The 13,165-nt window shown below is 47.7% G+C and overlaps 1 protein-coding gene across 1 annotated transcript in view; it reads left to right on the top strand.

The window, feature by feature from the left end:
- Positions 1–13,165, top strand: part of LOC137380392 (interleukin-17 receptor B) — a 57,206-nt gene that overhangs the window by 29,378 nt on the left and 14,663 nt on the right. Inside the window, exons 8-10 of the mRNA XM_068052320.1 lie at positions 5,545–5,619; positions 5,834–5,909; positions 7,113–7,214. Of these exons, the coding sequence (XP_067908421.1) occupies positions 5,545–5,619; positions 5,834–5,909; positions 7,113–7,214 (253 nt within the window). The remainder of the gene's footprint in view (positions 1–5,544; positions 5,620–5,833; positions 5,910–7,112; positions 7,215–13,165) is intronic.

Raw genomic sequence — 13,165 nt, 5'->3', positions numbered from 1 at the left:
TTGTGGGTTCCTATTCCCCTGCCTAGGTTAAATCCTCCCTGCGAGGATATTAGTCCCAGTCCTGCTAAAATGCAATCTGTCCATCTTGTACAGGTCCCACCTGCCCCAGAACTAGTCCCAATGCCCAAAAATCTGATGCCCTCCCTCCTACACCAGTTCTCCAGCCACGTGTTCAATCGCTCAATTCTCCTATTCCTATGCTCACTTGCACGTAGGACTAGGAGTAATCCTGAGATTACTGCTTTTGAGGTCCTCCTTTTTAATCTCCTTCCTAGCTCCCTAAAATCTGCTTTCAGGACTTCATCCCCTTTCCTACCTATGTCGTTGGTGCCAACGTGAACCATGACCTCTGGCTGTTCACCCTCCCTTAGAAGAATGTCCTGTAGCCGCTCCATGACATCTTTGAACCTGGCACCAGGGAGGCACCACACCATCCTGGAGTCACGTCTCTGGCTGCAGAAATGCCTGTCTGTTCCCCGAACTAATGAATACCCTATCATTACTGCTCTTCCACTCTTCTTCCTCTCCTCCTGTGAGCTGTGGTGCCACAAACTTGGCTCTGACTGCACTCCTCTGAGGAACCCTCACCAGTATCTAAAATGGAAAACCGATTAGCAAGCAAGATAGACTCCGAACTCCTGCACTACCTGCGTGGTTCTCTTTAGACTGCTTGGTGGTCGCCCATTCTCTCTCTGCCTGCATGCTCCTAACCTGCAGTGTGACCATCTCCTAAACATGCTATCCAAGTAGTCCTCAGCCTCGCGGATGCACAACAGTGACTGTAGCCACTTCTCGATTTCTGAAACCTGGAGCTCAAGCTTCTTCAGCTGATGACGCTTCCTGCAGATGTGTTCGTCTCGGACACATGGTGCATCCATGACTTCCCACATACCGCAGGAAGTACATTCCACTTGGCCGAGCTGACCTGCCATAACATAACTTTAAAAACTATTTATTACAATTAGAATAAGTAGAATAACTTACCAGTTACTCACCAATCAGCTTCTTCCCCTGTGTCAAAGTAACAGCCAGCTACTGGAGGCTGAAAAAAGGTAGAAAAAGAAAGAAATAATGTAATGAAGTACTCTCCACTTGTTGGAGCCACAAGCATCCAGGCAACATTCAAGAAGCTTGACAGCATCCAGGACAAAGCAGCCTGCTTGATGCGCATCCCATTCACGACCTTCAACACTGGCGCACAGTGGCAACAGTGTCTACCATCTACAAGATGCACTGCCGCAACTCAACAAGGCTCCTTCGACAGCACCTTCCAAACCCGCAACCTCTACCACCTAGAAGGACAAGGGCAGCAGATGCATGGGAACACCACCACTGCAAGTTCCCCTCCAAGTCACACATCACCCTGACTTGGATCTTTATCGTTGTTCCTTCACCATCACTGGATCAAAATCTTGGAACTCCATCCCTAACAGCACTACACCACATGGACTGCAGCAGTTCAGGAAAGCAGTTCATCACCACCTTCTCAAGGGCAATTAGGGATGGGCAATAAATGCTGGCCATGCCAGCAATGCCCACATCCAAAGAACAAATTTTTTAAAACTACCAGTTTTGAGCCAAGGACTGTTTCTGATAGCCCATTCAAAACCTGATTATCCCTTTGACCTTTATCTTTGTTAATTCTAGTCCCAGCCATCAGTCTGGTTGTGTTCTGACATCTTCCTGTGCAGGAATTTCTTGTTCTGTCAGCCAAACCAATTATCCTCACTGATACCTCTTGCAGTGCCCAGAAGAATATAATCATATAATGAGCGTGATTATTGGCTTAATGTCCCTGGTCATCTTGGCTACTGGGCCTGTATGATGCAATAGCTCGTCTGATCATAAATAAAAACATAAAATGCTAGAAATACTCAGCAGATGAAGCAACACCCGTGAAGAGAGAAACAGAATTAACGGTTCAGGTTGATGACCTTTTGTCAGAATTGGAAAAAGTTGGAGCTGTAACAAGTTTTAAGCCAGGATCTAGGCTGAGCGATTTGATATTCTCCAAACTGGCTCAGTTGGTTTTCATCCATATTTGCCAACCATCTCTCTATCCATGTGGCCACATTCCCTTTTATTCCATATGCTACTCTCTTTGTCTCAGTCTCTTATGTTTCATCTAATTTTTTTGAAAATTCATAGAAACCCCCCCGCCCACTACATTTTTTTCATTTATCTTCTGCTATTTGAATAATATTATACAGTTGGTCAAGCACAAACTGCCCTTTAGAAGTCTGTGGTGACCCCCTGGTTGGCTTGTGTTTCTCCTACGATTCAATAATTTCATCCTTTGTTATTATAGGGCTGAATTTTGTGGAGCCAGTGGGGGTCCCAAACCCAGACCCTAAAAGGCAAGGAGTACCTCGCCTTAGCCCATTGGAGACCCCCGGTCTACTTAATGGTGCTCGGACAATTAACTGCCTGCTGTCGTGGTACCTGTCCCAAGAGCTACCGGCCAATCAGAGGACTGACAACTCTAATACCAGCAGCGTCACCAGGAGTGGTAACGAGTGCTGGTACTAAAAGAGGCCCCAGGACCCAGCCCATCACTGGAGCGCCGGACCCCAGGTAAGTATGGCAGGGTCACCAGGGCCAGTCCAGCAGGCCCCAGCAAGGGGTGGGTGGTGGACTGTTTGTTGACGGCGATGGGTGTTCGCGGAGGAACGCCTTTGCTGCTGGGGGCCCTCTGTGGGCCAGAGTAGGCCCCCTCCAAGCCCGCAGGGAGACTGCTTTGTTTTACTGGGTGACTTCCCCAAGTGGCGGAGGCCCCCCCTGCCACTGGTAAAATACCAGCAACGGCGGAAAGAGGCCATTAATTGGTCACAAGGGCTTCAATTACCCTCTGGGAGGGAAGGCCATCTTCAGCCTTCCTGCCCCTGACAAAATTGCATAGCAATGGGAAGGTGACAGGCACTCCACTCACCGCCTTCTGTCGCTTATTTATGGGCCCCCCCCCCACCTCCATTCTCGTCCCTAGGAGGCTTATAAAATTCTAGCCATAGACTCTTAATAGTTTGCCAGCAACTGAAGTAAAATTAATTGGTCTATTATTCCTAGTGTAATTTTCCTTATTTTCAAAGAGGGGAGTCACATTTGCCTTTCTCTAGTCTCCTGACACATTTTTCCTTTCCAGTATTTTAGAAAATCTTATGACCAGTTTCACCATTTCTTCTCTACCTTTCCTCAAAATTCCCTAATGTAAACCATCAGGTCCTAGAAATGTCCCTGCCTTAAGTTTGAGTAACTTCTTCAGTAGTATTTCTCTCTGAATAATAACTTTGACTAATGATTCTACACACAACTCTTGTGGTTCGACAATCCAAATATCCACTTCCTCTGTGAATACTTGAGCAAAAAACCTGACTAGCATTTCTGCTATTCCCTTACTCATTACAAGTTTGCCTCTTTCATTGCTTAGTGGCCTTATCTCTACCTGGACTATCCTCTAGCTACTAATGCACTGATTGAAAATCTTTTTCTTTGCCCTTTAAATTTTCTCTCATGCTCCCTTCTTAGCCTTTCCAATCTCCTTCCTACATTACAACATTGACTACACTTCAAAAGTACTTCTTAAGCTGTAAAGCCCTTTGAGATATCTGGTGGTCGTAAAAGGCACTATTTAAATGTAACTCTATCTCTATGTCTTTTTTGCAACTTTGCCTATGTTTGTTATATTTGTCCTAGCTATCCTTATTATCTGTCTGTAATCACCAACTACTTCTTTAAAAGAAAGGATTTGAATTAATTTTGAAGCATTGTGACTGTTATGCAGGCAAACACAGCAGACAACTTGTGCACAGTAAGGTCCCACAAACAGCAAATGAATGGAAGGCTAGACAAATTTCCCTCCACCCTAGAGGCCTGAACACAAAAATCTAGGCTGACACTCCAGTGCATACTGTGGTTGTTGCTGCACTTTTGGAGGTACTGTATTTTGGATGAGGTGTTAAACCATTCCCTGTCTGCCCTCCCAGGTGGATGCAAAAGATCCCATGGCACTATTTAGAAGAGTAGGGGTGTTCTCCCCTGTGTCCTGGCTAATATTTATCAACCAACATCACTAAAACAGACTATCTTGTCATTATCACATTGACTGTAAAGCACTTGATGTTCTATTTTAGATAGTCTGGCAGTGAAGGATAGAACTGGAGCCTAATCTTTGCACACTTATAAGCTTTGATTTACACTTACTAATATGCACCTGCAAATTCAACAAACACCGTCTCAGTCTGCTCCTATATATCGGAGCAGAATCCCCAGTTAATGCCCATCACCTGAATACAATTAAACACTCATTTAATATACAATTAACACTTGGTACATCCTGAGGTCATAAAAGCTGCTATATAAGTGCAAGTCAGTCTTTCTATATAAATGCAAGTCTTCCTGGCTGAGGGGAGAATACTGCCCAGGGATTTGGGATGTTAGGATAGGGGTAATGTTACTGGACTAGTAATCCAGAGGCCTAGACTACTACTCTGGAGACAGGAGCTCAAATCTCACCACAGCAGTTGGGGGAACGCAATTAATTAATAAATCTGGGATAAAATGCTAGTCTATTAATAATGATCCTGAAATTATTAGATTGTTGTAAAAACCCTTCTGATTTACTAATGTCCTTCAGAGGAGGAAATCTTCTGTTCTTACCTGGTCTGGTCTACCTGTGACTCCAGACCCGCAGCAATGTGGTTGACTCTGAACTGCCTTCTGAAATGGCCTAGCAAGCCACTCAGTTCAAGGGCAATTAGGGATAGGCAATAAATGTTGGCCTTGCCAGCAATTCTCTCACCCCAAGAATGAATTTTTAACAAAGGATACCATGGGATCCTTTACAGCCACTGGAGTAGGCAGACAGCCCTCAGTTTAACACCTTGTCCAAAAAATACACCCTGACGATGCATCACTCTCTCTTTGTACTGCACAGTGTTTTAGTGGGGCTTGAACTTCAAATATTCTGACTGAGCAAAGCTTCAGTTTCAAACTTGATCTAATATTTCTATTTGTTCATGGAATCCCCATCTTTGAACCACTCTTGCTTTTTCTTTACCTGCTTACATTTGATTTGCATCATTTCCCATGGCTGATTTATGGTTAAATGTCTTTCTGTTGAATTTTGGCAAGGTTGTGTTTTTTTATCTCATAATAAATTGCTATAGATTACCCTGTCAAAGAGTCATTCTGTTAACCCCTTGTAGTTAATTTGTGCTGTTGCAATAGTTTATTCCAATGTTTACTGATGAGTAAGAAGATCTTGGCCATCTTTTTGGGGTAGATGTCAAATAATTCAGGTACTTTCCCCTATAAAGGGCAGAAAACATAAAAGGCAGGCCTCTCAGCACCCAGATCAACAGCGGCTTCAGTGGAGAGCTGCAAACAGGACATCAGCTTTTAGCATTTAAATGATGCAGAAAAAAGGCTAAAAAGAAAGAAAACACAGTAAATGGGAAAATATTTAAACCATTAAATCAGAACTATGTCACAGTTGATTTGTTAATAGAAATGTATTATTTAATAACGAAAATCATTTATTTCATCCAGTCAAACGGATCAAGAATATCTATAATATTTGTGAGGAATGATGTACTGGATCTTTCTGGACAATATTGTGTAATAGTAAGTAGTGCTCATTCATATGTTGTTTTATGTTCATGGGGATGTGGGCGTCACTGGATAGGCCACTGGATTGCCCATCCCTAATTGCCCTTGAGTTGTGTTTTTCCCTGGGGATCGTAACTTGGAATACTTCAATACATTGGGAATTCAACTTTTTTTTATATACGTCTATATCGAATATATAACTGAAAATATTTATTACTGTTGATTTTAGATACAGCCGTATTTCCCCACATGTGAACATTACTGCTACAGTCATGAAAAAGTGCTCAATTGCTCTATGAAAGATGGTAAGAATTTTTGCGATAATTTTTATTAATATTTTGCTTCTAAGGTCACCCGATTGCACAGTTATCATCAGTTCAATTGTATCACCTTCATATCAGTACATAGGAACAAGAAATACAGGGTGATTTGGCCATTGCTCACCCTATCAGTCTTCTGGATTTGGAGAATTCAGAATAAATTAACCTTCATTTTGATGGATTTTATTTGTCTTTTTTTTTACTAAGAGGCACGCTTACTGGCAGGATAACCTTTGATGTCCTCAGCAGACATTTGCAATTCCTATGCAGTGATCTTGATAGAACATAGGAACAGCAGTAGGCCATGCAGCACTCATTCTTTCAAATTCTATGTTCCACCATTCAATTAGATCATGGCTCATCTGAACCTCAACTCTATTAACCCACCTTTGATCAATATCCCTTGAGACTTTTAACCAACAAAGAATTTTATCAATCTCAAATTTGAAAATTTCAATTGACCAAGTGTCCACAGTTTTTAAAGCAAGAATTCATATTTCCAATCTCCTTATGGGTAAAACCTTGTTTCCTGATTTCACTCCAGAATGGTCCAGCTCTAATTGTATGATTGTGCCCTCTTGTTCAAATTCCCCAACCAGAGGAAATAATGGGCAGAATCTTGTCCGCTTAGTCCCTGCCGGAATGCTGGGACCATTTGCGGGTCAGGATTTACTAATGGGCAGGCTCAGCCAAGACTCTTTCCTATCATCCTGCCTCTAGGCTCCCCTATCAATGAGGGAGGGTAGACGGGATGATGTGTTCATTCTGTGAAAGGAAGGATCTCTAATTAAAAAGACCATGACATGGGTTAGAAAGGCTCTCCAGCACTTGCATTTTTGAGGCTGCAGCAATGGAGAGGAGACCTGAGAAGGCTGCCCCTGGGTCACTCACTCTTACCTGGAGGTCCTGTTGTGGGATCTGAGGGGTGCAGTGAGTTGAGCTCTTCCAAGGAAGGGAGGCAGAGGACAACCTCTCCAAGAGGCTAGAACCCATTTAAGACCCCTTGGGCTGTCTGCACCAGAGAATGTTTGACACAAAATGTAAATATGCATTGTAAATATAACCTGGAATGGCAAGTGTAGTGAGGTGCCTCATGTACTGCATTGAAAGAAACTGATCTGTATGGCACTTCATGTATCAAATGTATTTTTACAAGTTTTATGAATAAAGTATATTTTTGGGAAAAAGGTACGGATGGAAGTTGCCAAGAAAGTCAACAACAGAATTGGAGTTCTTCCCATCAGGCGACAGTGCACCAAGGGAATCCAGGACCTCAGGAGGGTGGGAAAGGTGAGTAACATAACACTTCACACCCCCATCTGAACAGCCCGACACTCACACTCCCCCTCAGCCTATTGCCCTCTTACATCCATGCCTTGCTGCATCCCTGCATAAATGGTGTATTTCCCTGCTCTCCACTCAAGCCATTACAAGCGCTCACATGTCTTTGCTTTCTCTCCTTGCAGGAGAAGAGAGTACACAACCTTTGGGAGAGGCAGAGACCTGGGGAGAAGGGCAGTGGCCCTCCAGTGACAGGCACCTTATCGGCCATTGGCAATGGCTGCCTACCTGGTCCACTAGGAAGGAGATCATGTTCCAGGAGGCTGCAGATGTCAGCAGTGACCTGCTGAGAACCTGAGTCTCATGGCACTCATACTCAGACACGATGAGAGAGCTGATCCTCGGGCTGTTGACTTTGTTTTCGGCCTTGCCTTTCAGCTGGATCTTGGTGTCCATCCCCTTTGTCCTTTGGAGGGCAATGCAGTTGAGGAGAAGTTAGCTGACACTGTTGCTGGAATAGTTGGTGGCGGTGTGGCCTCTGCTCTTACCCTGCCATTAGAGCTGGAAGGTGGAGCATCATAAATGCTCTCATGCCATGTTGAAGACGGGCAGCAGGGAAGTGCAGCTGAAGGTGAGTGAAATGCTAGACATGTGAAGTGTCTTCCAAAAAGTTGGCAATCACCTGTCAAGCAGTGAAAGCATTCTCTGAGAGAAGTGTTTTGAAAGCAGTTGTACAATGACCATGGCTGGAGCTCTTAAGTGTAACTGATCAAAGCCTTCCCAGCCTTCAGTTTCACTGAAGAAGGTCTTCCCATTGTGTACTCATCTCATTGACCCTGGTAAGGCGCTGTAGTGATTTTAATCTTTACAATTATCAATATCTAATCATTCAGGATTGACTACAACCAATATGGCAGGTATGCTAAGTTTAATCAGAGCTTAGATGGAATATAACACACCAGTTATACAGCAAAAACAAATAACTGTGACAAGCAGCCAGTACCGGTTCAGGTTGGGCAGGATGGTTGGTATGCGCCAACAGCTCTTTCTATCTTCTTTCCATTTTCTTCTCGTTGCCTCCTGTCTTCGCAACTTCTCAAACTACCCAAGCATCTTAGCATGGATCTACCCTTAGGAGTTTCTGCCTACTGCACTGAGGCCTCCCAAAGTCTCTTACATTATACCGTTTCTCATGGGTGGGCCTGGATAGATTACTGGTAGGACTTATCATCCTGTAAAGATTTACTTTCTTTTGAAATGCCCTATAAAATGTCGAGGTCTTTGTCTAAACCATGGGGTGAAAACCCACCTTTAATGTTATCTATCTGCTATTAACTTCTTGAACCTTCGCAAGTACCTTCTGCCCTTGATCAATAGGTCTTACATCATCCTTTCCTTCTCTCATCTCAAGATGTTCTCCCTGATCAGCTGGATCCTCCCCAGAAATATTCCATTGCTGGACATCAAACTATCTCTCAGAAGTTTCACTTATTCGTATCTGTCCTATCAGCATTTATTTTTGCCAAAGTTGCTCATAAGGCCTGTTAATGAGCTGTTCTTATTTCTTACCAGACTGTTGAACCATACTGTTGTGCACTGAAGTAACTCCTATTCTACTTCCACGCACTCATTAACTTTTGGCATTCCAGCAAGCATCCTAATTAAGCAAAGTTAAATGAAAAGCCCAGTGCAGTTTTGTAGTTTGGTTGCTTGTTTTCAGTATCTATTAAGTTGCCTTTCCACTATTGCAGATGCCTCATCTGAGCATAACCCCTTTTGGGCTAGTTACAGCTGTCTTCATCTAAGAATAATCATTTTACTAGTTTATAACATTAAACAGTTTCCAAGAAAACAAAACTTGCAGCACTAATCTATTCCTTTACGTATTTCAGGCTGACTACTAAATATATGTTTATTCAATGCATATTTCTAATTTCTAACAGTGCAGACACAGTGTAGAAGTCGTGTGCTGTTGGGAAAGAAGGAATTCATAGTTTAAAAAGGCTCTTAAATGCCCTTTTAATCACCTGCATTGCTTTCCCAGCAGACCCATGTGGGGTCCCCGCTGCACTCGGAGCCCACCCGAAGGAAAACTGAAAGAGTCTGGGATGGCGTTGAGATCCCAACCCAACATCAATTTTTGGGACTTTCCCACCCTGCACACACAGGAACCTGCCTCCACTTGCCTGGAAAAATTCTGCCAGCCCATCTTCTTTGTACCTATACTATTAAATCCATTCATCATTTTAAATGCCTCAAGTAGATCACCTCCCAACCTTCTAAATGCAAGAGGATGCATGCAAAATTTATGCAAACTGTCCTCTTAATTTAACACTTTAAGTCAGGGGCATCCAACATTTTTGCGTGGGGGGGCACATTATAATTTTTGTCCTAGATAGGAGGCCGGTGAGAAAATTTTGGAGATAAAGGCATTAAAATTTTATCATACTATCTCTCTGGTTCTCTGTCTCTTCTCCCCCCTCTCTTTCTTCCCACCACTGCCTCTCTTCCCCCCCGTTCTGTCTCTCTCTCTGTCTCTTCTCTCTCTCTCTCTGTCTCTCTTTCTTTCTGTTTCCCCCTCTCTCTCTTCCCACCCTGCCTCTCTGTTTCTTCCCCCCTCCCTCTGTTTCTTCCCCCCTCCCTCTGTCTCTTCCCCCCTCTCTCTCTCTCGCTTCTCCTCTCTCTCTCTCTCTCTCTCTCTCTCTCTCTCGCTTCTCCCCTCTCTCTCTCTCGCTTCTCCCCTCTCTCTCTCTCGCTTCTCCCCTCTCTCTCTCTCGCTTCTCCCCTCTCTCTCTCGCGCTCTCTCCCTCTCGCGCTCTCTCCCTCTCGCGCTCTCTCCCTCTCGCGCTCTCTCCCTCTCGCGCTCTCTCCCTCTCGCGCTCTCTCGCTTCTCCCCCCTCTCTCTCTCTCTTCTTTCCCCCCCCCGTTTCTCTCTCTCTCTCTCTCTTCACCCTTCTCTGTCTCACTGTCTCTCCTCCCCCATCTGTCTGTCTCTCTCTCTCGCTTCTCCCCTCTCTCTCTCGCGCTCTCTCTCGCGCTCTCTCTCTCGCGCTCTCTCTCTCGCGCTCTCTCTCTCGCGCTCTCTCTCTCGCGCTCTCTCTCTCGCGCTCTCTCTCTCGCGCTCTCTCTCTCCGCGCTCTCTCTCGCGCGCTCTCTCTCGCGCGCTCTCTCTCGCGCGCTCTCTCTCGCGCTGTCTCTCTCGCGCTGTCTCTCGCGCTGTCTCTCGCGCTCTCTCTCTCGCGCTCTCTCTCTCGCGCTCTCTCTCTCGCGCTCTCTCTCGCGCGCTCTCTCTCTCGCGCTCTCTCTCTCTCGCGCGCTCTCTCTCTCGCGCGCTCTCTCTCTCGCGCGCTCTCCCTCTCGCGCTCTCTCCCTCTCGCGCTCTCTCCCTCTCGCGCTCTCTCCCTCTCGCGCTCTCTCCCTCTCGCGCTCTCTCCCTCTCGCGCTCTCTCCCTCTCGCGCTCTCTCCCTCTCGCGCTCTCTCCCTCTCGCGCTCTCTCCCTCTCGCGCTCTCTCCCTCTCGCGCTCTCTCCCTCTCGCGCTCTCTCGCTTCTCCCCCCTCTCTCTCTCTCTTCTTTCCCCCCCCCGTTTCTCTCTCTCTCTCTCTCTTCACCCTTCTCTGTCTCACTGTCTCTCCTCCCCCATCTGTCTGTCTCTCTCTCTCGCTTCTCCCCTCTCTCTCTCGCGCTCTCTCTCGCGCGCTCTCTCTCGCTCGCGCGCTTGCGCGCGCGCTCTCTCTCGCGCGCTCTCTCTCGCGCTCTCTCTCTCGCGCGCTCTCTCTCGCGCGCTCTCTCTCGCGCTCTCTCTCTCGCGCGCTCTCTCTCGCGCTCTCTCTCTCGCGCTCTCTCTCTCGCGCTCTCTCTCGCGCTCTCTCTCTCGCGCTCTCTCTCTCGCGCTCTCTCTCTCGCGCTCTCTCTCTCGCGCTCTCTCTCTCGCGCTCTCTCTCGCGCTCTCTCTCTCGCGCTCTCTCTCTCGCGCTCTCTCTCGCGCGCTCTCTCTCGCGCGCTCTCTCTCGCGCGCTCTCTCTCGCGCTCTCTCTCGCGCGCTCTCTCTCGCGCTCTCTCTCGCGCGCTCTCTCTCGCGCGCTCTCTCTCGCGCGCTCTCTCTCGCGCTCTCTCTCGCGCGCTCTCTCTCGCGCGCTCTCTCTCGCGCGCTCTCTCTCGCGCGCTCTCTCTCGCGCGCTCTCTCTCGCGCGCTCTCTCTCGCGCGCTCTCTCTCGCGCGCTCTCTCTCGCGCTCTCTCTCGCGCGCTCTCTCTCGCGCTCTCTCTCGCGCGCGCTCTCTCTCTCTCGCCGCTCTCTCTCTCTCGCGCTCTCTCTCTCTCGCGCTCTCTCTCTCTCGCGCTCTCTCTCTCTCGCGCTCTCTCTCTCTCGCGCTCTCTCTCTCTCGCGCTCTCTCTCTCTCGCGCTCTCTCTCTCTCGCGCTCTCTCTCTCTCGCGCTCTCTCCCTCTCGCGCTCTCTCCCTCTCGCGCTCTCTCCCTCTCGCGCTCTCTCCCTCTCGCGCTCTCTCCCTCTCGCGCTCTCTCCCTCTCGCGCTCTCTCCCTCTCGCGCTCTCTCCCTCTCGCGCTCTCTCCCTCTCGCGCTCTCTCCCTCTCGCGCTCTCTCCCTCTCGCGCTCTCTCCCTCTCGCGCTCTCTCCCTCTCGCGCTCTCTCCCTCTCGCGCTCTCTCCCTCTCGCGCTCTCTCCCTCTCGCGCTCTCTCCCTCTCGCGCTCTCTCTCTCTCGCGCTCTCTCGCTTCTCCCCTCTCTCTCTCTCGCGCTCTCTCGCTTCTCCCCTCTCTCTCTCTCTCGCGCTCTCTCGCTTCTCCCCTCTCTCTCTCTCTCGCGCTCTCTCGCTTCTCCCCTCTCTCTCTCTCTCGCGCTCTCTCGCTTCTCCCCTCTCTCTCTCTCTCTCGCTCTCTCGCTTCTCCCCTCTCTCTCTCTCTCTCTCGCTCTCTCGCTTCTCCCCCCTCTCTCTCTCTCTCGCTCTCTCGCTTCTCCCCCCTCTCTCTCTCTCTTCTTTCCCCCCCCCCGTTTCTCTCTCTCTCTCTCTCTTCACCCTTCTCTGTCTCACTGTCTCTCCTCCCCCATCTGTCTGTCTGTCTCTCTCTCGCTTCCTCTCTCTCTCTCTCTCTCTCTCTCTCTCTCTCTCTCTCTCTCTCTCTCTCTCTCTCTCTCTCTCTCTCTCTCTCTCTCTCTCTCTCTCTCTCTCTCTCTCTTCCCTCCTCTCTCTGTCTGTCTCTCTCTTCACCACCACCACCCCCACCCACCCATCTCTCCATGCGGTCTTTCTGTGTGTCCCTTACGCTCCTCAGTCTCCACTCTCCACTACCTGCACCCCGCACTCCACTTACCATAAACGTGGATATTAGAGGCAGGCTGTGAACTGCTGCGCGCAGTCAAATTGTGTGTGAGCGGGGTCCTAACAAACCTATAGCTGTCCACGAGGTGCCTGACATTCGGCAGTTTACATTCGAACATACAAATTAGGAGCGGGTGTAGGCCACTCGGCCCTTTGAGCCTGCTCCAACATTCAGCAAGTTCATGGCTGAACTGATTACTCCACATTTCCACCTACCCCCGATATCCTTTCATCCCCTTGCTTATCAAGAATCTATCTATCTCTGCCTTAAAAATATTCAAAGACGCTGCTTCCACTGTCTTTTGAGGAAGAGAATTCCAAAGACTCACGACCCTCTCAGAGAAGAAATTTCTCGTCATCTCTGTCTTAAATAGGTGACCCCTAGTGTTAGATTCTCCCACAAGGGAAAACATCCTTTCCACCCCCACCCTGTCAAGACTCCTCAGGATCTTATGTTTCAATCAAGCCTCCTCTTACTCTTCTAAATTCCAGAGGCTACAAGCCTAGCCTGTCCAATCTTTCCTCATAAGACAGCCCGCCCATTCCAGGTATTAGCCTAATAAACCTTCTCAGTATTGCCTCCAATGCATTTATATCCTTCCTTAAATAAGGAGACCAATACT

The sequence above is a fragment of the Heterodontus francisci genome, chromosome 19 (assembly GCF_036365525.1).
Source record: "Heterodontus francisci isolate sHetFra1 chromosome 19, sHetFra1.hap1, whole genome shotgun sequence".
NCBI lineage: Eukaryota > Metazoa > Chordata > Chondrichthyes > Heterodontiformes > Heterodontidae > Heterodontus > Heterodontus francisci.
This window is presented reverse-complemented; position numbering and strand designations above follow the sequence as displayed.